We start from the raw sequence: 26697 nt of genomic DNA, 5'->3' as shown, positions 1-26697 counted from the left end.
TAACCATTTTAATCACAGATTAGTGCGATCAATCAGGGAGCGTTAAACAGACAGAAAGGAGCTTTAAAAAGGTGAACATGTAAAGAAATTCTTCCATCTTCTTGTGATTTTGCAAGTGCCCCCATTCCATCAGCAATGTTAACAGACCTGCTAACCACTGCCAACATGGAACTTGACCTTGATGGGTGGAAATTATCCTGAACTAGGGTCTGAACCAGGAACATAGGGAAAGGAGAGAAATAGCTGAAAATGTGTTGCTGGAAAAGCGCAGCAGGTCAGGCAGCATCCAGGGAACAGGAGAATCGACGTTTCGGGCATAAACCCTTCTTCAGGAAAGGAGAGAAATACCCAACACGTGACAAAAGGTAAGCACCTGACCCCCACACAACATTCACATGAACGCTTGTTTGTAGATGTTTAATTTAATCACCGGGCTTAAACTGGAATTGTACATTAATTGGAGGTGAAAATTAGATGGTTTCTATAATAGAAGCTGATTAGCAACAAGTTGAAAATCACAGAACTCCTGCAGTGCCACATGGCCCATTGAGTCTGCACCAACCAGACAGTCAGCCAAGGCTGGAATTGAACTGAGATAACTGGTGCTGGGAGGCAGCAGTGCTAACCACAGTGTGACCAATCAATTCCACAGATTCTGTTCTCAGATGAACATCACATTTTATGAGCACTGATACCTACCTTCAGGAATGACACCATCACATTGCGCTAGGAATTTGTTCACTGAATCAGAATTGTTCATGTTTTTCCCCCTGGAAAGCAGTTGCTGCATCATGTCACGGCACATTTGGTTGGGATCCAAATTCTGAGGAGTGGGATTGTTACCTGCACGATGACGGAATATGAAGGAAACAAAATATAAGCAAGCAAAATGGTTTGAATTTATTACGGAGTAATTTCAGTCGCAAGTGAATTCAAATATTATAATCCTCTGCAAATCTGAAGATTTACTATTTATTGCGTTATGCCAGAAAGAAGAATCGTGGACTGGGAACCATTAGGTTGTAGTAATTCTCGAGCTATTTTTTGTCATTTTCCAGTGTATTACTGAAGTAGGATCATTGTTCAGGGCAATGGGATTTGGGGCACCAGCAGTGAGCATGTACAAAAATGGGAAACTGACGGCAAGATTAACCGGTTGGACTAGAAGGCCAGTTTGTAGAAAGCACCTCTGCTCGAACCATTGGAAACTGTGCCCAATGATGAGGAAAGATTGAGGTTTGTTGCAGAGGGTAATGCGGGCTGTTATGAGGCAGTGGAACCAGCACAGGTTACAGGCTTGGTCTAAGTGTGGGATTTTAGATGATCATGGCAAAGGAATTGATTGAGGGAGGAAACACACACTTCCTCCTCCTGACCTACAAACAATGCTAGGGCAATCCCTTAACTGCTGGATCCAAATGCTCCCTTCTCCACTTTAGCTGCTGATCTTCTGAGTCCAATTAAAATCATGGAAAAGATGTGGCTAAAATAATTGCTAAAATCTCAGGAAAGATGACTCATTTCAAATATTTTAAATTGCTGACCCAACACTTTGGAATAGGTTACTAACACATCCACCATGGTAACAATAGAAAAAGACAACTTTTAATTGACAGGGAGCAGTTTTCATAAATTTGATTTCTACTGATCTCTCACTTTCACGAGCAGCATCATGCTCCCCCACCCTCCACAAACACACACACACACAGACACACAAAACACACAAACACACACACACATACACAAAACACACAGACACACACACACACAAACACACACACAAAACACACACAGACACACACACAAAACACACACACAAAACATGCACACACAAAAAACGCACGCACACACGGACACACAGACACACACACATACAAAACACGCACACACAAAAAACATACGCACACACACACATACACACACAAAACATACACACACTCACAAACATCTCCCACCTGATGTTCTGAGTCCAATTAAAATAATGGAAAAATGTGACTTTAAAATAACTGCCAAAATCTCAGGGAAGATGACTCATTTCAGATATTTTAAGTTGCTGACCTAACACTTTGGATCAGGTCATGACACATCCAAACATCCACCATGGTAATAATAGAACAAGACAATTTTGCAATTTACGGGAAGCAGTTTTTAAAAATTGAATTTCTACTCTCACTTCCACAAACAGCATTATACCCCACCCCCACCCACAAAACACAAATGCACTCCCACCTGTTGCATGGGAATTTTAACTACCCCATCGCAATTTTTCCATATTGCAGAATTCCCAAATCCCAAATTATTGATTCTAAATAGTGTAATGGAGATGGTTAGATGGTTAGTTTTAGTTGGACCCAGTTCAAATTCTGAGGCCAGGTTTTCTGGGACTGGTTATCTCAGTGCAACAAAACGAGGCAGTGGAGAACAAACAGGTGGTGACACCTGCAAAGGGACTATCACCTTTTTCAGGGATGCACAATGGAGGGATGTTTAATGTCCTTTCCTAATATGGTGGCTAGGAAGTGTGTACAAGCATTATATTGGTACCCCAGGAGTCCAGGTAAAGTCCAGAACAATGCCCTCTGTGTGAATTAATGTCGAGGCAGTGACAATCAGAGATAGTGGCAGCACAGCTCTGAGATTCTTGTTCGTCTATCACTTTGATTGTGAAGACACAACTTATGCCAGTCTTGCTGAAGGCAGGTGAAAGGGGAAATTTCTGAGGACAAAGAGTTTGGAAAGTTTCATTCAGGATTTCAACAGGTGAGAGCTTTTCGCAGAAATTGATTTTGTGCTTTTACTTGAGCCTGTTTGTCACTGCATCTGACCGTTTCAGACAGCAGAATATTTTCATCAGCCCTCCTCTACACTCCGAGACTTGCTTCACAGTAGCTGTGGTTAACCACCAGCCATTATCTTGTAAACCACTGCTTTATGGTATATCTGGTGTTTAACTGCTGTCAGTACACCAAACACTGCTTCTCGAGTCCCAGCTGCTTTCCATATAAACCTTTATTTACAGAATAACAGTCACAAATACACTTATTCTATATTTTGATCTATTTCAACACTCTCTGGTCTTGGTTGTTGTATTTTCGCTATGACTAGCTTTTCTCGGATGGTCTGTTGTCATGCTGTGACTCCGGGCTGGAGCTTTGTGAACATTTGTGAGCATCTTGCCCCAAAGCCTCAGACTGAGCCAGACGCAGGCTGGCAGTCTGTAAGTCAGTGTTTAATCACTGGGCGTGTGCGAACTGAAATAGATGGAGTCCAGCAGCTTCCAAGTAAATGGTAAAGTGAGTGAGCACTCAAAGGATTCGGGGTAGACCATTTAGGATGGAGATGAGGAAACATTTCTTCACCCAGAGAGTGGTGAGCCTGTGAAATTCATTACCACAGGAAGTGGTCAATACTAAAACATTGAATATTTTCAAGAGGCAGCTAGATATAGCACTTGGGGTGAATGGGATCAAAGGTAATGGGTAGAAAGCAGGATGAAGTGATTGAGTTGGATGATCAGCCATGATTGTGATGAATGACGGAGCAGGTTTGTAGGGCCGAATGGCCTCCTCCTGCTCCTATCTTCTAGGTTTCTCTGTAAAAGCAAGCTAAGAGCCATAAGATATATTTGTTCTTGAAGGTGCAAAACCTTCCTGTGTGGATTCATATGGTGCATATGTGTCGCTGGTGTAAAGTGACCTGGCAGAAACAATGCAGGTCACAGTTGTCCCTGAGTTCAAAAGGAAAGTGCTGAAAGACTGAAGTAGTTTCCAGGTTTGTCTGAGGGCAGGCATGATGATGTGGTGAGGCTGGAAGTTTGCTGATGTAAACGTGTGTGGGTGATGGGTCAAAGAGGATGTCGGGAAACTAAATAACTTCAAGGAGAAAATAGACAGCTTTCTAATGAGTAACAGATTACAGGATTATGTGGAGTGGACAGGACAGTGGAGTTGAGGCTGAGACGAGGTCAGCAATGATCGTATTAAATGGTGGAACAGGGTGGAGGGGCTAAATTGCATTCTCCTGCTCCTGGTTTTTATGTTCTTATATCTGAGGATGCAGGTGAGAGGATGATCAAGGCATTAACCAGGAGGGCTGTGCCCTGGGCCCAGAGCTGGTGAAAATCTCCCGCCGAAATATCGATTACCTTCCTCAGTATGAACTTCTGCAGACTTGGACACCACAGACGGGTTGGTGAGGGAGAGGCCGGGTACCTCAGCACTGTCTTGAGGGGAAGCTTCTGGAAGGAATGTGTACAAAGTTAAAAATCACACAACACCAGGTTATCGTCCAACAGGTTTATTTGGAAGCACTAGCTTTCAGAGCGCTGCTCCTTCATCAGGTGGTTGTGGAGTATAATCTCCTAAAACACAGAATTTATAGCAAAAGTTTACAGTGTGATGTAACTGAAATTATATATTGGAAAAGACCTGGATTGTTTGTTACATCTCTCATCTTTTAGAATGAACATGTTGGTTTCAGTTCTTTCATATGGAAATCAGAGAATATTTTAAAGTTACATTCTCAGGTGAACTTTAACAATTGGTGTCATGTCGGCCCAGATAATGTATTTAATGTCAGTGGTTTCCCCCTCCCAGTGTTCATGTGATGGCACCACCATCTCCCCCTGAGAGGAAGGTGCACCAGACTGAGGTCAAAGTCCCTGATCCACCCCACGACCTGCCATTGACACTGAGCACCCATGGCTGGAGCAATGCAGCAATGACCTGTCCTAATCATCATTCTGACTCCAATGTTGATCCTTGCATTAGCACTGTCTCAAAGGCTCATTTACTTCTGTCTAGTTTGTCCAAACTTTCCAGTCTGGTTCACCATCGCACAGAAACCACCCTGTGTCTTTCTAATAACTAAGCCAATTTTGTATGCAACTTACCAACTCACTGTGGATCCCATGTGATTTAACCATCCCAAGGAAACTTTGAAACCCAGCAAGAAAATGATCAATGTTATTGGTTTTCAGGGGATTGACTGTGACTCCAGTAGTTTGGGCTATGTGCCAAAGAACCTTTCCTTTCTTTGTCTGACCTCCCATTCCATTCAATAGGAGCCTTCCATTCTGAAGAACGTCATGTCTGTTCGAATTCCTGGTCATGCTGTTCTTTTCCAGCTCTGTCTCTGTTGTTCAAGTGACATATTCATTAATGTTTTTCAGTGTGTTTGACAGGGTTCTTTGGAAACTTTCTGATGTTGATGATATTCCAAAGGGTAGCCGGTTACAGAAATAAAGTTCAAAAGTTGTAATAAAGGTATTCAGTTTTCTCAAGTCTGTGCCCGCCCAGAGCCAACCTTAACACTGGCACTAGGGAGGCAACACACCATCCTGGAGTCTTGTTCACAGCCACAGAAATATCTATCTGTGGCACTGACCATAGGGTCTCCTCTCACTGCAGAGGGAAGGTTGCTGCAATTTCTACTTGTTTTTGCTACTTAAACAATGCAGAACATGCACAATATATATTGTGCTGAATTGGCATGTTTAAGTGATAGTGGCAATGCCTCTGAGCCAGAAAGTCTGGGTTCAGATTCGACCTGCCGCAGAAGTGTGTCACAACATCCCTGAACAGACTGATTAAAAATAATTAAACTTTTAAACTCACTTGTGTCTTGATTGAGGTCCTTTGTTGATCATGAATTGCCCAGAATGGTCTGGGGTAGGTCAGGGAGTGAACATCGACACCATCATGTTAGAAACAGACTGAGTCTCCAATATTATCACAGCTGATTGAAGATGCCCATGTCTGAGTGACTGATTCAAAACCTAAGGCAATGGTGGGATGTGAAGCTTCAACTCTTTGCTCTGGTCCCAAACAGAATGAATAAGAGACACCCAGATGACTCAATATTTGGTGCGGTAGGTGCAGTGCAAAGAACCAAAAGAAAGAAAGAAAATGATGTCTGGAGCTTGCTGTGATATAACTTGGAAATCCTGCAGTACAGGTTATCAGGGATAATGCAGGGAATAACAAGAAACTCCCCAAAACTCGCAACTACAATTGGGGAATTGGAAACCTTTGTTCAGATGTTTCTTTGAAAGGAGGAGAGGTTGTTTAGTCATAAGCCCGTGGGTAATGTAAGAAAGGGCTCTTTATTTATTTATTCATTTGTGGGATGTGGGCGTCGCTGGCTGGCCGGCATTTATTGCCCGTCCCCAGCTGCCCTTGAGAAGGTGGGGGTGAGCTGCCTTCTTGAACCAGTCCACCTGCTGTGGGTTGACCCCCAATGCCATTAGGGAGGGAATTCCAGGATTTTGACCCAGTGATGGTGAAGGAATGGTGATATATTTCCAAGTCACGATGGTGAGTGGCTTGGTGGGAAATATGCAGGTGGTGGTGTTCCCATGTCTGTGCTGCCCTTGTCCTTCTAGATGGAAGTGGTTGTGGGTTTGGAAGGTGCTGACTGAGGATCCTTGATGAATTTCTGCAGTGCATCTTGTAGATAGTTCACACTGCTGCTACTGAGCATCAGTGATGGAGGGAGTGGATGCTTGTGGATGTAGTGGGGATTAAGCGGGCTGCTTTATCCTGGATGGTGTCAAGCTTGTTGAGCATCATTGGGGCTGCACTCATCCAGGTAAGTGGGGAATATTCGATCACACTCCTGATTTGTGCCTTGTGGACAGTCTTTACGGAGTCAGGAGGTGAGTTACTCGTCACAGTATTCCCAGCCTCTGACCTGCTCTTGTAGCCACTGTGTTAATGTGGTGAGTCCAGTTGAGTTGCTGGTTCATGATAATCCCAGGATGTTGATAGTGGGGGAATCCAGTGATGGGAACATCATTGAACATCAAGAGGTGGTGGTTAGATTGTCTCTTGTTGGTGATGGTCAGAACCTGGTATTTGTGTGACTTGCCACGTGTCAGTCCAAGCCTGGATATTGTCCAGATCTTGTTGCATTTGAACATGGGCTGCTTCAGTGTCTGAGGAGTCATGAATGGTGCTGAACATTGTGCAATCATTGGCGAACATCTCCACTTCTGACTTGGTGATGGAGGGAAGATTATTGATGAAGCAGCTGAAGATGTTTGGGCCTCGGACACTGCTCTGAGGAACGTGTGCAGAGATGTCCTGGGGCGAAGATGACTGACCTCCAACACCTTCTTATGTGTCAAGGTATGATTCCGAACACCAGAGATTTTGCCCCGATCCCCATTAATTCCAGCTTTGCTCGGGCTCCTTGATGTCACACTTGTTCAAATGCAGTCTTGATGTCAAGTGGGGCACCTTCCCTGCCACCGCAAACAGTGCCCACACCTCCCCCTCACCTCCATCCAAGGCATCAAAGGATCCTTCCACATTTGACAAAGATTTACCTACCTTCCATACATATACTGTATCTGTTGCTCCCGGTGTGGTCTCCTCTACACTGGGGAGACAGGACACCTACTTGCGGAATGTTTCAGAGAATATCTCTGGGGCACATGCACCATACAACCTCACCATCCTGTGGCCGAGCCCTTCAACTCCACTTCCCACTCTGCCAAGGTCGTGCAAGTCCTTGGTCTCCTCCACCCCCAAACTCTCCCCACCCAATACCTGGAGAAAGAAAACCTCATCTTCCACCTGGGGGCCCTCCAACCATTTCACCAATTTCCTCATTTCCCCTGCCTCCACCTTTTAATGCCAGAACAAACATTCTAACTCGGCACCGCCCTCTTGACCGGTCCTACCCGTCCATCTCCCTTCCCACCTATCCGCTCCACCCTCCTCTCTGACCTTCATCATCACCCCACACCTTCATCTACCTATTGCATTCCCAGCTCCCTTCCCCAGCCCCCAGCCCCAGCCCCCTCCCGTTTCTCTCTCAGCCCCATTGGCCCCACCCCTTCTTCCTGATGAAGTGCTCATGCTTGAAACGTCAACTCTCCTGCTCCTCGGTTGCTGTCCGACCAGCTGTTGCTTCACTCGTCTGTGAGACAGCTCTCTATGTTATCCCATTTCCAAAACCATGAAAACACACGTTCAAATCATTCAACTATTCTCTAATCATGGTGCCTTGCTGTGCAAACATATATTTAACAATGACTAAACATCAAAATTATTTCATTATCTGTCACACACTTTGAGAAATTTTGAGGTTGTAACAGGTGCTTTATAAATGCACAATTGCTTACTTTCATCCTCATGTTTTCTGTGCGATAATAGTCACATCTGCTTTTCTCTATTTTTGTATTTGTGAGATCACTGACCTTTGTATTTCACCTTTTCACCGATGTCCTCACATTTTTCGGTAGAGATAAAAAAGATAAAAAGGAAATAAAAAGGAAATCTCTTCTGTTCAGTGCATCCTGTTGTTAATTTTTAGTGAGAGAATGATGTTATGGCTGCAAGTCAGGATGGTGTGTGGCAAAGAGTGGAACTTGCAGGAGAGATGGTGTTCCCATGTATCTGCAGCCCTCTCTTTCTAATCAACAGAATTTGCTGGTTTGGAAGCTGCTGTCAAGGGAGCCTGAGAGAGTTAATGCAGGGCATAACAGCATGGGAACATAATAAGGTAAGGACTAGGAGCAGGAGTCGGCCATCTGACCCTTCCAGCCTGCTCCACCATTCAATATGGTCAGGGCTGATCTCTTCATAGACTCAGCTCCACTTACCCACCCTCTCACTGTAACCCTTAATTCCTTTACTGTTCAAAACATTATCTCTCTAAGCTTTAAAATCATTTACTGAGGAAGCCTCAACCACTTCCCTGGGCAGGGAATTCAATAGATTCATAACACTCTGGGTGAAGAAGCTCCTTCTCAATTCAGACCTAAATCTGCTCCTTGTAATTTTGAGGCTATACTCTCTTGTCCTAGTTTCACCCACCAGTGGAAACATTCACTCCATGTCTATCTTATCTTAATTTTGCAGATTTCTTTAAGATCCCCTCCCCCTTCAATCTCCTGAATTCCAATGAATATAATCCCAGTCTACTCAGTCTCTCCTCATCCTCTTAACTCTAGAAACAACCTAGTGAACCCCCTCTGCACCCCCTCTCGTGCTAGTACAACCTTTCTCAAGTAAGGAGATCAAACCTGCGCACAGTACTCCAGGTGTGGCTTCACCAGCACCCTATACAGCTGCAACATAACCTCCCTGCTTTTAAACTCAACCCCTTTAACAATAAAAGACAACATTCCATTTGCCTTCCTAGTTACTTGTTGTACCTGCAGACCAACCATCTGTGGTTCATGCACAAGGACACCCAGGTCCCTCTGCACAGCAGCGTGCTGCAACCTTTTACTATTCAAGTAATAGTCCTTTTTACTGTTACTCCTTCCAAAATGGGTGACTTCACACTTATTAACATCTGTCAGTCCTTTACCCATTCACTCAAACTATCTCTGTCCCTCTGCAAAGTTTCACAGTCCTCTGCACACCTTACCTTACTCATCTTAGTCTCATCCACAACCTTTGACACACTACATGCGATCCCCAACTCCAACCATCTGTATAAATTGTGAGTAATTGTGTTCCCAACAGTGATCCCTGAGGCACACCACTAGTTACTGATTGCCAAGCAGAAAAGCACTCATTTATTTCCACTCTTTGCTTCCTGTTAGTTAACCAATCCTCTATCCATGCTAATACATTGCCCATAACACCTTAAATCCTTATCTTACACAACTGCCTTTTGTGCTGCACCTTGTAGAATATCTTTTGGAAATCTAGATAAACCATATCCACGAGGTCCCTGTTGTACACTGTGTTTGTAATGTCCTCTTAGAATTCCAGTAGATTAGTTAAAGCATGACCTGCCCTTCATAAACCCAAGCTGTGTCTGCTGAATGGGACAATTTCTATTCAGTACAATATCACAGATGTTACACACTGCTGTCACTGTGCATTGGTTTCCGAGGGAATGAATGGTGTGGGCATTAGTTGGGATGTAAATCAACTTTGTACTAGATGGTATCAAGTGCTTTGAGTGTTGTTGGAGCTGCACCCATCCAGGCAATTGGGGCATATTCCATCACACTCTGGATTCGTACTTTGTAGATGGGAGACAGGCTTTGAGGAATGAGGAGGCAAATAACTCACCACAGAATGCCCAGTCTCTGATGAGTATTTGATGCCAGATTATTTAAATGAATTGTGCAGTTTGGATTCTGTTCCACTGTATCCCTCGGGATGTCGATAATGGGGGATTGGGAATTACCATTGATATTGAATGTCGAGGGGCAATGGTTGGATTGTCTTTAGTTGGAGATGTCCATTGCCTGGTACTTGTGTAGCTGAAATATTATGAGGCACCTCTCTGCCCAAACCTGGATGTTGTCCATATTTTGCTGCACCTGGACACATGCTGGTTCAGTACCTGAGAAGTTGGTAACGGGACTGAATGTTGTGCAATCATCAGAGAACGTCCACACTTCTGAACTTACGCTGGACAGTAAAAATTGATAGAAACGTTTGTGCCTTAAATAACCTTTGCAGAGTGCCCTGGAGCTTAATGACTGAGTTCCAGAAACCACCACCATCCTCCTATGTACCAGGTGTGACTAGAAGCAATGGAGAGTTTCCCCCCGATTGCCATGGACTTCAGTTTTACTCAGACTTCTTGATGTCAAGGGCAGTTACCTTTACGTCTCCTCTTGACTTCATCTCCTTTGTTCATATTTGGACTGAGGCTGTAACGAGGTCAGGAGCTGAGTGGTCCTGGCGATACACAAACTGAGAGTCTCTGAGCAGGTGATGGTGGCACTGACCCTTTCCTGATGACTGAGAATAGACCAATGCAGGGATAATTGGCTGGGTCGGCTTGTCCTGGTTTTCATGTACAGGGCATACCTGGGCAATTGTCCACATTGTCAGGTAGATGCCAGTGTTACAGTTGTACGGGAACGGCTTGCCTAGGGGAGCAGCAAGTTCTGGAGTAAAGTCTTCAGTACTATTGCCAGAATATTGTCAGGGCCCATATCCTTGCAGAATCCTGTGCCTCCAACCATTTCTTTATATCATTGTTTAGATCAGGAGGACGAGACGAAGCATACACTCAGCATTTCTAGTTGAAAATGTTTGTAAATGCTTTTGCCTTGTTCACTGCTGGGCTTCCCCATCATTGGGGATGATAATATTCAGGGGGCATGGTCCTCCTGTTCATTGTTAAATTGTAGACCATGATTCATGACTGGAAGTGGGAGCACTGCAGTGCTTTGCTCTGATGGTTATGGGATCACTTATTGCATGCTGCTTTTCATTGATACACAGGTAATTCTGCCTGGTAGTTACCGCAGTTTATCGTCACATTTTTAGCGATGTCTGGTGCTTCTCCAGGCATGCCGTCCTGCCCTCTTTATAAAACCAGGGTTGATCCCCGGGCTGGATGGTAATGGTTTAGTGGGGAAACTGTCAGGCCATGAGGTTACAGATTCTGCTGCTACTGATGGTCCACAGTGCCTCACAGTGTCTTCAGTTGTTAGATCTGTTCAAAGCCTATCCCATTTTGCACGGTGACAGCGTCACACAGCATGATAGACGGTATTCACAATGTGAAAGTCGGGTTTTGTCTCCACGAGGACTGTGTGGTGGTCACCCTGACTGATACTGGCCTGGACAGGTGCATCTGCAGCCAGCAGATTGGTGAGGAGGGGCCAAGTATGATTTTCCCACTTGTGGTTCCCTCACTACCTGCCGCAGACCCTGTCTAGCAGCTATGTCCTTTTGAAGCTGCTATGCTTTGCAATGACTAAATAGTAATTTCATTATGTGACAGGCACTTTGGTAATTTTTGAGGTTGTGATAGGTGCTGTATAAATGCACAATTACTTATTTTCATCCTCTGTGTTCTTGTACAATCATTCTCACACCTATTTTTCTCTATTTTTGTATTTATGAGATCATTGACTTTCAGATTCCACATCCTTACATTTTTCTGGAGAGATTAAAAAAAAGACAGCTTGTAGTTTGGAAATAAAAAGTAAACCTCTTTTGTTCAGTGCATCCTGTTATTATTTTTTATTAAAATTGCAGATTCTGGAGATCAGAGTCGAGAGAGTGGAGCTGGAAAAGCACAGCAAGTCAGGCAGCATCCGAGGAGCAGGAGAATGGCATAAGCCATTCATCAGGAAAGAGGCCTGTGAGCTGTGGGTCTGAGAGATAAATGGGAGGAGGTTGGGGTTGGAGGGAAGGCAGCTGGGAATGTGAGAGGTAGATGAAGGTGCCAGAGAAGGTGATAGCCAGGAGAGGAGGGTGGAGCAGACCAATAGAATGCAATAGATAAAGGAAGATGGGGAATGTAATACATAGATGACAGTGGGAAGTATAATAGATAGACGAAGGTGGTGAATCTAATGAATATGGAGAACGTAGATGAAGATGGAGAATGTAATAGGTAGATGAAGGTGGGGAATATAATAGGGAGATGAAGGTGGAAATGTAATAGGTATATGAACATGGGGAATGCAATAGGTAGATGAAGGTCGGGCATGAAATAGGTAGATGAAGGTGGGAAATGTAATAGGTAGATGAAGGTGGTGAATGTAATAGATGAAGATGGGGAATGTTTTAGGTAGATGAAGGTTGGGAATGCAATAGATGAAGATGGGGAATGTTTTAGGTAGATGAAGGTGGTGAATGTAATAGGTAGATGAAGATGGGGAATGTTTTAGGTAGATGAAGGTGGGAAATAAAATAGGTAGATGAAGTTGGGGACTGCAATAGATAGATGAAGGTGAGGAAAGTAATAGGTAGGTGAAGGTGAGGAATGTAATAGGCAAATGAAGGTTTCTAATGTAATAGGTAGAGGTAGATGGGGAATGTAATAGGTAGATTAAGGTGGGTAATGTATTAGATAGATGAAGATGAGGAATGTAATAGGTAGATGAAGGTAAGGAATGTAATAGGTAGATGAAGGTGGGGAAAGTAATAGGTAGATGAAGGTAAGGAATGTAATAGATAGATGAAGGTGGGGAAAGTAATAGGTAGATGAAGGTAAGGAATGTAATAGGTAGATGAAGGTGGGGAATGTAATAGGTAGATGAAGGTGGAGAATATATTAGATAGATGAAAGTGGAGATGTAATAATTCAATGACGGTGGGGAGTGTAATAGGTAGATGACTTGGGGAATGTAATTGGTAAGTGAAGGTGGGGAATGTAATAGGTAGATAAGTTGGGGAATGTAACAGCCAGATGGAGTTGGGGAATGTAATAGATAGATGATGGTGGGGAATGTAATAGATACATGAAGGTGAGAAATGTAATAGGTTGATGAAGGTGGGAATGTAATATGTAGATGAAGATGGGGAGTGAAATAGGTAGATGAAGGTGGGAATGTAATAGGTAGATGAAGGTGGTGAATGTAATAGATTCAGGAAGGTGGTGAATGTAATAGATAGATGAAGGTGAAGAATGTAATAGGTAAATAAAGATGAAGGTGGGAATGTAATAGGCAGATGAAAATGGGGAATGTAATAGGTAGATGAAGGTGGGAATGTAATAGGTAGATGAAGGTGGGGAATGTAATAGGTAGATGAAGATGGGGAATGTAATATGTAGATGAAGGTGAAGAATGTAATAGGTAAATAAAGATGAAGGTGGGAATGTAATAGGCAGATGAAAATGGGGAATGTAATAGGTAGATGAAGGTGGTGAATGTAATAGATAGATGAAGGTGAAGAATGTAATAGGTAAATAAAGATGAAGGTGGGGAATGTAATAGGCAGATGAAAATGGGGAATGTAATAGGTAGATGAAGGTGGGAATGTAATAGGTAGATGAAGGTGGGGAATGTAATAGGTAGATGAAGATGGGGAATGTAATATGTAGATGAAGGTGGGGAATGTAATAGCTAGATGAAAGTGGGAAATGTATTAGATAGATGAAGGTGCGGAATGTAATAGATAGATGAAGTGGTGAATGGAAAAGGTAGATGAAGATTGGAACGTAATAGATAAATGAAGATGGGAAATGTATTAGGCAGATGAAGGTGGAGAATGTAATATTTAGTTGAAAGTGGGAAATGTAATATATAGATTAATGTGCGGAATGTAATAGATAGATGAAGGTGGGGAATGTAATAGGTAGATAAAGGTGGTGAATGAAATAGGTAGATGAAGATGGGGAATGTTATAGGTAGAAGAAGGTTGGGAATGTAATCGATGGATGAAGGTAAGGAATGTAATAGGTCGATGAATGTGGGAAATAAAATAGGTAGATGAAGTTGGGGAATGTAATAGATAGATGAAGGTGAGGAATGTAATTGGTAGATGAAGGGGGGAATGTAATAGGTAGATGAAGATGGGTAATGTAATAGGTAGATGAAGGTGAGGAATGTAATAGGTAAATGGAGTTGACTAATGTAATAGGTAGAGGTAGATAGGAAATGTAATAGGTAGATTGAGGTGGGGAATGTATTAGATAGATGAAGATGGGGAATGTAATAGGTAGATAAAAGTAAGGAATGTAATAGATAAATGAAGGTGAGGAATATAATAGGTAGATGAAGGTGAGGAATGTAATAGGTAAATGAAGGTGACTAATGTAATAGGTAGAGGTAGATGGGGAATGTAATAGGTAGATTGAGGTGGGGAATGTATTATAGATAGATGAAGGTGGGGAACGTAATAGGTCGATGAAGGTGAGGAATGTAATAGGTAGATGAAGATGGGGAACGAAATTGGTAAGTGAAGGTGGGGAATGTAACAGCCAGATAGAGGTAGGAACGTAATAGGTAGATGAAGGTGGCGAGTGTAACAGGTAGATGAGTTGGGGAATTTAACAGGTAGATGAAGGTGTGAATGAAATAGGTAGATGAAGATGGGGACGTAATAGGTCGATGAAGGCAAGGAATGTAATAGGTAGATGAAGGTGGGGGATGTAATATGTAGATGAAGATGGGAATGTAATTTATAAATGAAGATGGGAAATGTAATAGGCAGATGAAGGTGGAGAACATAATACATTGTTGAAAGTGGGAAATGTAATATTTAGATGGAGGTGCGGAATGTAATAGATAGATGAAGGTGGGGAATGTAATAGGTAGATGAAGGTGGGGAAATGTATAGGTAGATGAAGGTGGGGAATTTAATAGACAGATGAAAGTGGGAAATGTATTAGATAGATGAAGGTGCGGAATGTAATAGATAGATGAAGTGGTGAATGGAAAAGGTAGATGAAGATTGGAACGTAATAGATAAATGAAGATGGGAAATGTATTAGGCAGATGAAGGTGGAGAATGTAATATTTAGTTGAAAGTGGGAAATGTAATATATAGATTAATGTGCGGAATGTAATAGATAGATGAAGGTGGGGAATGTAATAGATAGATGAAGGTGGGGAATGAAATAGGTAGATGAAGGTGGAGAATGTAATAGATAGATGAAGGTGGGGAATGAAATAGGTAGATGAAGGTGGGGAATGTAATAGGTAGATGAAATTGGGAAATATAATATATTGATGAAGGAGCAGAACGAAATAGATAAATGAAGATCGGGAATGTAATAGGCATATGAAGGTGGGGAATGTAACAGGTAGATAAAAGTGGGAAATGTAATAGATAGATGAAGGTGGGGAATGTAATACATAGATGAATGTGGGAATGCAATAGATGAAGTTGGGGAATGTAATAGGTAGATGAAGGTGGAGAATGTAATTGGTAGATGAAGTTGGGGAAAGCAATAGGTAGATGAAGGTGAAGAATGTAGTAGGTAGATGACGGTCAGGAATGTACAGATAGATGGAAGTGGGGAATGCAATAGGTAAATGAAGGTGGAGAATGTTACAGAGAGATGAAGATGGCAAATGTACTAGGTAGATGAAGGTGAGGAGTCTAATAGGTAGATGCAACTGGGAATGTAATAGGTAGATGAAGGTGAGGAATGTTATAGGTCGTTGAAGGTGGGGAATGTAATAGATAGATAAAGGTGAGGAATGTAATAGATAGATGAAGGTAGGGAATGTAATAGATAGATGAAGGTGAGGAATGTAATAGATAGATGAAGGTGTGGAATGTAATAGATAGATGAAGGTGTGGAATGTAATAGGTAGCTGAAGATGGGGATTGTAATATGTAGATGAAGGTGAGGAATATAATAGATAGATGAACGTGGGGATGTAATACGTCGATGACAGTGGGGAATGTAATAGGTAGATAACATGGGGTATGTAATAGATAGATGAAGATGGGGAACGTAATCGGTACATGAACGTGAGGAATGTAATGTGTAAATGAAGATGGGGAGCATAATAGGTAAATGAAGGTGGGGAATGTCATACGTAGATGAAGGTGGGGAATGTAATAGATAGATGAAGGTGAATAATGTAACTGATAGATGAAGGTGGGGAATGTAATAGGCAGATGAATGTGAGAAATATAATAGATGAAGGTGGGGAATTTAATAGGTAGATGAAAGTGGGGAATGTAATAGATAGATGAAGATGTGAAATGTAATAGATAGATGATGGTGGGAAATGTAATAGGTAGATGAAAATGGGGAATGGAATAGATAGGTGAAGGTGCGGAATGTCATAGGTAGATAGATAAAGGTGAGGAATGTTATAGGTAGATGAAGGTAGGGAATGTAATAGATAGAGGAAGTTGAGGAATGTAACAGGTAGATGAAGGTGGGGAATGAAATAGATAGATGAAGGTGAGGAATGTAATAGGTAGATGAAGGTGGGGAATATAATAGTTAGATGAAGGTGGGGAATGCAATAGGTAGATGAAGGTGGCGACTGTCATAGGTAGATGAAGGTGGGGATGTAATAAGTCGATGACGGTGGGGAACGTAATAGGTAGATGAGGTGGGGTATGTAACAGATAGATGAAGATGGGGAATGTAATCGGTACATGAATGTGAGGAATGAATGTGTAGATGAAGATGGAGAGTGTAATAGGCAAATGACCGTGGGGAATGTCATAGGTAGATGAAGGTGGGGAATGTAACAGCCAGATGAAGGTGGGAATGTAATAGATAGATGAAGATGGGGAATGTAATAGATAGATGAAGGTTAGAAATGCAATATGTAGATGATGGTGGGAATGTAATTGGTAGATGAAGGTGGGGAATGTAATAGGAAGACGAAGGTGAGGAATGAAATTGATAGATGAAGGTGAGGAATGTAATAGATAGATGAAGGTGAGGAATGTAAGAGCTAGATGAAGGTGGGAATGTAATAGGCAGATGAAAATGGGGAATGTAATAGGTAGATGAAGTTGGGAATGTAATAGGTAAATGAAGGTGGGGAATGTAATAGGTAGATGAAGATGGGGAATGTAACATGTAGATGAAGGTGAGGAATGTAATAGATAGATGAAGGTGAGGAATGTAATAGGAAGACGAAGGTGAGGAATGAAATTGATAGATGAAGGTGAGGAATGTAATAGATAGATTAAGATGGGTGTTGAAACTTTATTGCTGGAACAGCACAGCAGGTCAGGCAGCATCCAGGGAACAGGAGATTCGACGTTTCGGGCACAGGCCCTTCTTCAGGAATAGATGAAGATGGGGAATGTAATAATGATGAAGGTGGGGAAAGTAATAGGTGGATGACCATGGGGAATGTAATAGTTGATGAAGGTGGGGAATGTAATTGATAGATGAAGGTGGGGAATATAATAGTTAGATGAAGGTGGGAATGTAATAGGTCGATGGAGGTTGTGTATGTAATAGTTAGATGAAGGTGAGGAATGTAATAGGGAGATGAATGTGGGGAATGTAATAGATAGATGAAGGTGGGGAATGTAATAGGTAGATGAAGGTGGGGAATGTAGTAAGTCGATGGAGGTTGGGTATGTAATAGGTAGATGAAGGTGGGGAATGTAATAGATAAATGAAGGTGAGGAATGTAATAGGTAGATGAAGGTAGGGAATGTAATAGGCAGATGAAGTTGGGCAATGTAATAGTTAGTTGAAGATGGGGAAAGTAATAGATGACGGTGGGGAATGTAATAGTTAGATGAAGGTGGGGAATGTAATAGGTAGATGAAGGTGAGGAATGTAATAGGCAGATGAAGGTGGGGAATGCAATAGGTAGATGAAAGTGAGAAATGTAATAGGTAGATGAAGATTGGAATATAATAGGTAGATGAAGGCGGGGAATGTAATAGGTAGATGAAGGTGTGGAATATAATAGGTAGATGAAGGTGGGGAATGCAATAGGTAGATGAAAGTGAGAAATGTAATAGATAGATGAAGATTGGAATATAATAGGTAGATGAAGGCGAGGAACATAATAGGTCGATGAAGGTGGGGAATGTAATAGGTACATGAAGGTGGGGATTGTAATAGGTAGACAAAAGTGGGGAATGTAATAGGTAGATGAAGGTGGGGAATATAATAGTTAGATGTAGTTGGGAATGTCATAAGTCGATGAAGGTTGGGAATGTAATAGTTCGATGAGGTGGGGTATGTAATAGGTAGATGAAGGTGGGGAATGTACTCGGTAATTGAAGGTGAGGAATCTAATAGGTCGATGAAAGTGGGAAATATAGTTAGTTGATGAAGATGGGAAATGGAATAGATGAAGGTGGGGAATGTAATAGGTAGATGAAGTTGTGGAATGTAATAGCTAGATGAAGGTGGGGGATGTAATAGATAGATGAAGGTGAGGAATGTAATAGGTAGATGAAGGTGGGGAATGTAATAGATAGATGAAGGTGAGGAATGTAATAGGTAGATGAAGGTGAGGAATGTAATAGGTAGATGAAGGTGAGGATTGTAATCGGTCGATGAAGATGGGGAATATAATAGGTAGATCAATGTGGAGAATGTAATAGGTAGATGAAGATAGGAATGTAAAAGCTAGATGAAGGTGGGGAATGTAATAGGTAGATAAAGGTGGGGAATGTAATAGATAGATGAAGGTGGGGAATGCAATAGGTAAATGAAGGTGGAGAATGGAATAGATAGATGAAGGTGAGGAATGTAATAGGTAGATGAAGGTGGGGAATGCAATAGATAGATTAAGGTGAGGAATGTAATAGGTAGATGAAGGTGGGGAATGTAATAGGTAGATGAATGTGGGGAATATTGTAGTTAGATGAAGGTTGGGAATATAATAGGTTGATGAATTTGCGAAATGTAATGGGTAGATGAATGTGGGGAATGTAATAGGTAGATGAAGGTGGGGAATGTATTAGCTAGATAAAGGTGGGTAATGTCACAGATAGATGAAATTGTGGAATGTAATAGGTAGCTGAAGTTGGGGAATGTAATACTTAGATGAAGGTGAGGAGTGTAATAGGTAAATAAAGGTGAGGAATAACATAGGTAGATGAAGGTGGGGAATGTAATAGATAGATGAAATGGGGAACGTAATAGGTAGCTGAAAATGGGGAATGTAATAGATAGATGAAGGCAAGGAATGTAATAGGTAGATGAAGGTGGCAAATGTAATAGGTAGATGAAAGTGGGGCATTTAATAGGTAGATGAATGTAATAGGTAGATGAAGGTGGGAAATGTAATAGGTAGATGAAGGTGGGGAATATAATAGTTTGATGAATTTGCAAAATGTAATGGGTAGAGAAAGGTGGGGAATGTCATAGGTAGATGAAGTTGGGGAATGTAATACTTAGATGAAGGTGAGGAATGTAATAGGTAAATAAATGTAGGGAATGTCATAGGTAGATGAAGGTGGGGAATGTAATAGATAGATGAAATGGGGAATGTAATAGGTAGCTGAAGATGGAGAATGTAATAGGTAGATGAAGGTAAGGAATGTAATAGGTAGATGAAGGTGGCGAATGCAATAGGTAGATGAAAGTGGGGAATGTAATAGATAGATGAAGATGGGGAATGCAACAAGTAAATGAAGGTGGGGAATGTAATAGGTAGATGAAGGTGGGGAATGTAATAGATAGATGAAGATGGGGAATGCAATAGGTAAATGAAGGTAAGGAATGTAATAGATAGATGATGGTGGCAAATGCAATAGGTAGATGAAAGTGGGGCATGTAATAGGTAGATGAAGGTGTGGAATGTAATTGGTAGATGAAGGTTGGGAATGTAATAGATTGTTGAAGGTGGGGAATATTATAGTTAGTTGGGAATGTAATAAGTCGGTGAAGGTTGGGAATGTAATAGTTAGTTGAGGTGGGGTATGTAATAGGTCAATGTTGATGGGGAAGGTAATCAGTAAATTAAGGTGAGGAATGTAATAGGTAGATGAAGGTGGGGAATGTAACTGCCAGATGTAGGTGTGGAATGTAATATGTAGATGAAGGTGAGGAATATAATAGATAGATGAAGGTGTGAAATGTAATAGGTAGATGAAGATTGGGAATGTAATAGATAGATGAAGGTGAGAAATGTAATAGGTAGATGAAGATGGGAATATAATAGGTATTTGAAGATGGGGAATGTAATAGGTAGATGAAGGTGAGGAATGTAATAGATAGATGAAGGTGAGGAATGTAATAGGTAGATGAAGGTGGGGAATGTAATAGATAAATGAAGGTGGAGAATGTAATAGGTAAATGAAGGTGGAGAATGTAATAGATAGATGAAGGTGAGGAATGTAATAGGTAGATGAAGGTGGGGAATGCAATAGATAGATTAAGGTGAGGAATGTAATAGGTAGATGAAGGTGGGGAATGTAATAGGTAGATGAATGTGGGGAATATTGTAGTTAGATGAAGATTGGGAATATAATAGTTTGATGATTTTGCGAAATGTAATGGGTAGATGAATGTGGGGAATGTAATAGGTAGATGAAGGTGGGGAATGTATTAGCTAGATAAAGGTGGGGAATGTCACAGATAGATGAAATATAGATGGGAATATAATAGGTATTTGAAGATGGGGAATGTAATAGGTAGATGAAGGTGAGGAATGTAATAGATAGATGAAGGTGAGGAATGTAATAGGTAGATGGAGGTGGGGAATGTAATAGATAGATGAAGGTGGGGAATGCAATAGGTAAATGAAGGTGGAGAATGTAATAGATAGATGAAGGTGAGGAATGTAATAGGTAGATAAAGGTGGTGAATGAAATAGGTAGATGAAGATGGGGAATGTTATAGGTAGAAAAAGGTTGGGAATGTAATCGATGGATGAAGGTAAGGAATGAAATAGGTCGATGAATGTAGGAAATAAAATAGGTAGATGAAGTTGGGGAATGTAATAGATAGATGAAGGTGAGGAATGTAATTGGTAGATGAAGGGGGGAATGTAATAGGTAGATGAAGATGGGTAATGTAATAGGTAGATGAAGGTGAGGAATGTAATAGGTAAATGGAGTTGACTAATGTAATAGGTAGAGGTAGATAGGAAATGTAATAGGTAGATTGAGGTGGGGAATGTATTAGATAGATGAAGATGGGGAATGTAATAGGTAGATGAAAGTAAGGAATGTAATAGATAAATGAAGGTGAGGAATATAATAGGTAGATGAAGGTGAGGAATGTATTAGGTAAATGAAGGTGACTAATGTAATAGGTAGAGGTAGATGGGGAATGTAATAGGTAGATTGAGGTGGGGAATGTATTATAGATAGATGAAGGTGGGGAACGTAATCGGTCAATGAAGGTGAGGAATGTAATAGGTAGATGAAGATGGGGAACAAAATTGGTAAGTGAAGGTGGGGAATGTAACAGCCAGATAGAGGTAGGAACGTAATAGGTAGATGAAGGTGGCGAGTGTAACAGGTAGATGAGTTGGGGAATTTAACAGGTAGATGAAGGTGTGAATGAAATAGGTAGATGAAGATGGGGACGTAATAGGTCGATGAAGGCAAGGAATGTAATAGGTAGATGAAGATGGGGGATGTAATATGTAGATGAAGATGGGAATGTAATTTATAAATGAAGATGGGAAATGTAATAGGCAGATGAAGGTGGAGAACATAATACATTGTTGAAAGTGGGAAATGTAATATTTGGATGGAGGTGCGGAATGTAATAGACAGATGAAGGTGGGGAATGTAATAGGTAGATGAAATTGGGAAATGTAATATATTGATGAAGGAGCAGAACGAAATAGATAAATGAAGATCGGGAATGTAATAGGCATATGAAGGTGGGGAATGTAACAGGTAGATAAAAGTGGGAAATGTAATAGATAGATGAAGGTGGGGAATGTAATACATAGATGAATGTGGGAATGCAATAGATGAAGTTGAGGAATGTAATAGGTAGATGAAGGTGGAGAATGTAATTGGTAGATGAAGTTGGGGAAAGCAATAGGTAGATGAAGGTGAAGAATGTAGTAGGTAGATGACGGTCAGGAATGTAACAGATAGATGGAAGTGGGGAATGCAATAGGTAAATGAAGGTGGAGAATGTTACAGAGAGATGAAGATGGCAAATGTACTAGGTAGATGAAGGTGAGGAGTCTAATAGGTAGATGTAACTGGGAATGTAATAGGTAGATGAAGGTGAGGAATGTTATAGGTCGTTGAAGGTGGGGAATGTAATAGATAGATAAAGGTGAGGAATGTAATAGATAGATGAAGGTAGGGAATGTAATAGATAGATGAAGGTGAGGAATGTAATAGATAGATGAAGGTGTGGAATGTAATAGATAGACAAAGGTGAGGAATGTAATAGGTAGCTGAAGATGGGGATTGTAATATGTAGATGAAGGTGAGGAATATAATAGATAGATGAACGTGGGGATGTAATACGTCGATGACAGTGGGGAATGTAATAGGTAGATAACATGGGGTATGTAATAGATAGATGAAGATGGGGAATGTAATCGGTACATGAACGTGAGGAATGTAATGTGTAAATGAAGATGGGGAGCACAATAGGTAAATGAAGGTGGGGAATGTCATACGTAGATGAAGGTGGGGAATGTAATAGATAGATGAAGGTGAATAATGTAACTGATAGATGAAGGTGGGGAATGTAATAGGCAGATGAATGTGAGAAATATAATAGATAGATGAAGGTGGGGAATTTAATAGGTAGATGAAAGTGGGGAATGTAATAGATAGATGAAGATGTGAAATGTAATAGATAGATGATGGTGGGAAATGTAATAGGTAGATGAAAATGGGGAATGGAATAGATAGGTGAAGGTGCGGAATGTCATAGGTAGATAGATAAAGGTGAGGAATGTTATAGGTAGATGAAGGTAGGGAATGTAATAGATAGAGGAAGTTGAGGAATGTAACAGGTAGATGAAGGTGGGGAATGAAATAGATAGATGAAGGTGAGGAATGTAATAGGTAGATGAAGGTGGGGAATATAATAGTTAGATGAAGGTGGGGAATGCAATAGGTAGATGAAGGTGGCGACTGTCATAGGTAGATGAAGGTGGGGATGTAATAAGTCGATGACGGTGGGGAATGTAATAGGTAGATGAGGTGGGGTATGTAACAGATAGATGAAGATGGGGAATGTAATCGGTACATGAATGTGAGGAATGAATGTGTAGATGAAGATGGAGAGTGTAATAGGCAAATGACCGTGGGGAATGTCATAGGTAGATGAAGGTGGGGAATGTAACAGCCAGATGAAGGTGGGAATGTAATAGATAGATGAAGATGGGGAATGTAATAGATAGATGAAGGTTAGAAATGCAATATGTAGATGATGGTGGGAATGTAATTGGTAGATGAAGGTGGGGAATGTAATAGGAAGACGAAGGTGAGGAATGAAATTGATAGATGAAGGTGAGGAATGTAATAGATAGATGAAGGTGAGGAATGTAAGAGCTAGATGAAGGTGGGAATGTAATAGGCAGATGAAAATGGGGAATGTAATAGGTAGATGAAGTTGGGAATGTAATAGGTAAATGAAGGTGGGGAATGTAATAGGTAGATGAAGATGGGGAATGTAACATGTAGATGAAGGTGAGGAATGTAATAGGTAGATGAAGGTGAGGAATGTAATAGGAAGACGAAGGTGAGGAATGAAATTGATAGATGAAGATGAGGAATGTAATAGATAGATGAAGGTGAGGAATGTAAGAGCGAGATGAAGGTGGGAATGTAATAGGCAGATGAAAATGGGGAATGTAATAGGTAGATGAAGTTGGGAATGTAATAGGTAAATGAAGGTGGGGAATGTAATAGGTAGATGAAGATGGGGAATGTAACATGTAGATGAACGTGAGGAATGTAATAGGTAGATGAAGGTGAGGAATGTAATAGATAGATGAAGGTAAGAAATGTAATAGGTAGATAAAGATCGGAATGTAATAGGTAGATGAAGATGGGTGTTGAAACTTTATTGCTGGAACAGCACAGCAGGTCAGGCAGCATCCAGGGAACAGGAGATTCGACGTTTCGGGCACAGGCCCTTCTTCAGGAATAGATGAAGATGGGGAATGTAATAGGTAAATGAAGATGGGGAATGTAATAATTGATGATGGTGGGGAAAGTAATAGGTGGATGACCATGGGGAATGTAATAGTTGATGAAGGTGGGGAATGTAATAGGTAGATGAAGGTGAGGAATGTAATAGATAGATGAAGGTAAGAAATGTAATAGGTAGATAAAGATCGGAATGTAATAGGTAGATGAAGATGGGTGTTGAAACTTTATTGCTGGAACAGCACAGCAGGTCAGGCAGCATCCAGGGAACAGGAGATTCGATGTTTCGGGCACAGGCCCTTCTTCAGGAATAGATGAAGATGGGGAATTTAATAGGTAAATGAAGATGGGGAATGTAATAATTGATGAAGGTGGGGAAAGTAATAGGTGGATGACCATGGGGAATGTAATAGTTGATGAAGGTGGGGAATGTAATAGGTAGATGAAGGTAAGGAATGTAATTGGTAGATGAAGGTGGGGAATATAATAGTTAGATGAAGGTGGGAATGTAATAGGTCGATGGAGGTTGTGTATGTAATAGTTAGATGAAGGTGAGGAATGTAATAGGGAGATGAATGTGGGGAATGTAATAGATAGATGAAGGTGGGGAATGTAATAGGTAGATGAAGGTGGGGAATGTAGTAAGTCGATGGAGGTTGGGTATGTAATAGGTAGATGAAGGTGGGGAATGTAATAGATAAATGAAGGTGAGGAATGTAATAGGTAGATGAAGGTAGGGAATGTAATAGGCAGATGAGGTTGGGCAATGTAATAGTTAGTTGAAGATGGGGAAAGTAATAGATGACGGTGGGGAATGTAATAGTTAGATGAAGGTGGGGAATGTAATAGGTAGATGAAGGTGAGGAATGCAATAGGTAGATGAAAGTGAGAAATGTAATAGGTAGATGAAGATTGGAATATAATAGGTAGATGAAGGCGGGGAATGTAATAGGTACATGAAGGTGGGGATTGTAATAGGTAGACAAAAGTGGGGAATGTAATAGGTAGATGAAGGTGGGGAATATAATAGTTAGATGTAGTTGGGAATGTCATAAGTCGATGAAGGTTGGGAATGTAATAGTTCGATGAGGTGGGGTATGTAATAGGTAGATGAAGGTGGGGAATGTACTCGGTAATTGAAGGTGAGGAATCTAATAGGTCAATGAAAGTGGGAAATATAGTTAGTTGATGAAGATGGGAAATGGAATAGATGAAGGTGGGGAATGTAATAGGTAGATGAAGTTGTGGAATGTAATAGCTAGATGAAGGTGGGGGATGTAATAGATAGATGAAGGTGAGGAATGTAATAGGTAGATGAAGGTGGGGAATGTAATAGATAGATGAAGGTGAGGAATGTAATAGGTAGATGAAGGTGAGGAATGTAATAGGTAGATGAAGGTGAGGATTGTAATCGGTCGATGAAGATGGGGAATATAATAGGTAGATCAATGTGGAGAATGTAATAGGTAGATGAAGATAGGACTGTAAAAGCTAGATGAAGGTGGGGAATGTAATAGGTAGATAAAGGTGGGGAATGTAATAGATAGATGAAGGTGGGGAATGCAATAGGTAAATGAAGGTGGAGAATGTAATAGATAGATGAAGGTGAGGAATGTAATAGGTAGATGAAGGTGGGGATTGTAATAGGTAGACAAAAGTGGGGAATGTAATAGGTAGATGAAGGTGGGGAATATAATAGTTAGATGTAGTTGGGAATGTCATAAATCGATGAAGGTTGGGAATGTAATAGTTCGATGAGGTGGGGTATGTAATAGGTAGATGAAGGTGGGGAATGTACTCGGTAATTGAAGGTGAGGAATCTAATAGGTCAATGAAAGTGGGAAATATAGTTAGTTGATGAAGATGGGAAATGGAATAGATGAAGGTGGGGAATGTAATAGGTAGATGAAGTTGTGGAATGTAATAGCTAGATGAAGGTGGGGGATGTAATAGATAGATGAAGGTGAGGAATGTAATAGGTAGATGAAGGTGGGGAATGTAATAGATAGATGAAGGTGAGGAATGTAATAGGTAGATGAAGGTGAGGAATGTAATAGGTAGATGAAGGTGGGGAATGTAATAGATAGATGAAGGTGAGGAATGTAATAGGTAGATGAAGATGAGGAATGTAATAGGTAGATGAAGGTGAGGATTGTAATTGGTCGATGAAGATGGGGAATATAATAGGTAGATCAATGTGGAGAATGTAATAGGTAGATGAAGATAGGAATGTAAAAGCTAGATGAAGGTGGGGAATGTAATAGGTAGATAAAGGTGGGGAATGTAATAGATAGATGAAGGTGGGGAATGCAATAGGTAAATGAAGGTGGAGAATGTAATAGATAGATGAAGGTGAGGAATGTAATAGGTAGATGAAGGTGGGGAATGCAATAGATAGATTAAGGTGAGGAATGTAATAGGTAGATGAATGTGGGGAATATTGTAGTTAGATGAAGGTTGGGAATATAATAGGTTGATGAATTTGCGAAATGTAATG

At 41.0% G+C, this 26697-nt stretch overlaps 1 protein-coding gene across 1 annotated transcript in view; it reads right to left on the bottom strand.

Annotated features, from left to right (window-relative positions):
• The window catches only part of LOC148147369 (uncharacterized), a 203966-nt gene that overhangs the window by 16985 nt on the left and 160284 nt on the right, over positions 1-26697 (bottom strand). Inside the window, exon 11 of the mRNA XM_087995595.1 lies at positions 696-843. Within this exon, the coding sequence (XP_087851721.1) occupies positions 696-843 (148 nt within the window). The remainder of the gene's footprint in view (positions 1-695; positions 844-26697) is intronic.

The sequence above is a fragment of the Chiloscyllium plagiosum genome, unplaced genomic scaffold (genome assembly GCF_037043375.1).
Source record: "Chiloscyllium plagiosum isolate Xiang-an unplaced genomic scaffold, Cpla_swu_hap1 HiC_scaffold_17, whole genome shotgun sequence".
Taxonomy (NCBI): domain Eukaryota; kingdom Metazoa; phylum Chordata; class Chondrichthyes; order Orectolobiformes; family Hemiscylliidae; genus Chiloscyllium; species Chiloscyllium plagiosum.
The sequence above is the reverse complement of the archived record's forward strand: the minus strand, read 5'-3'. Positions and strand labels throughout refer to the sequence as shown.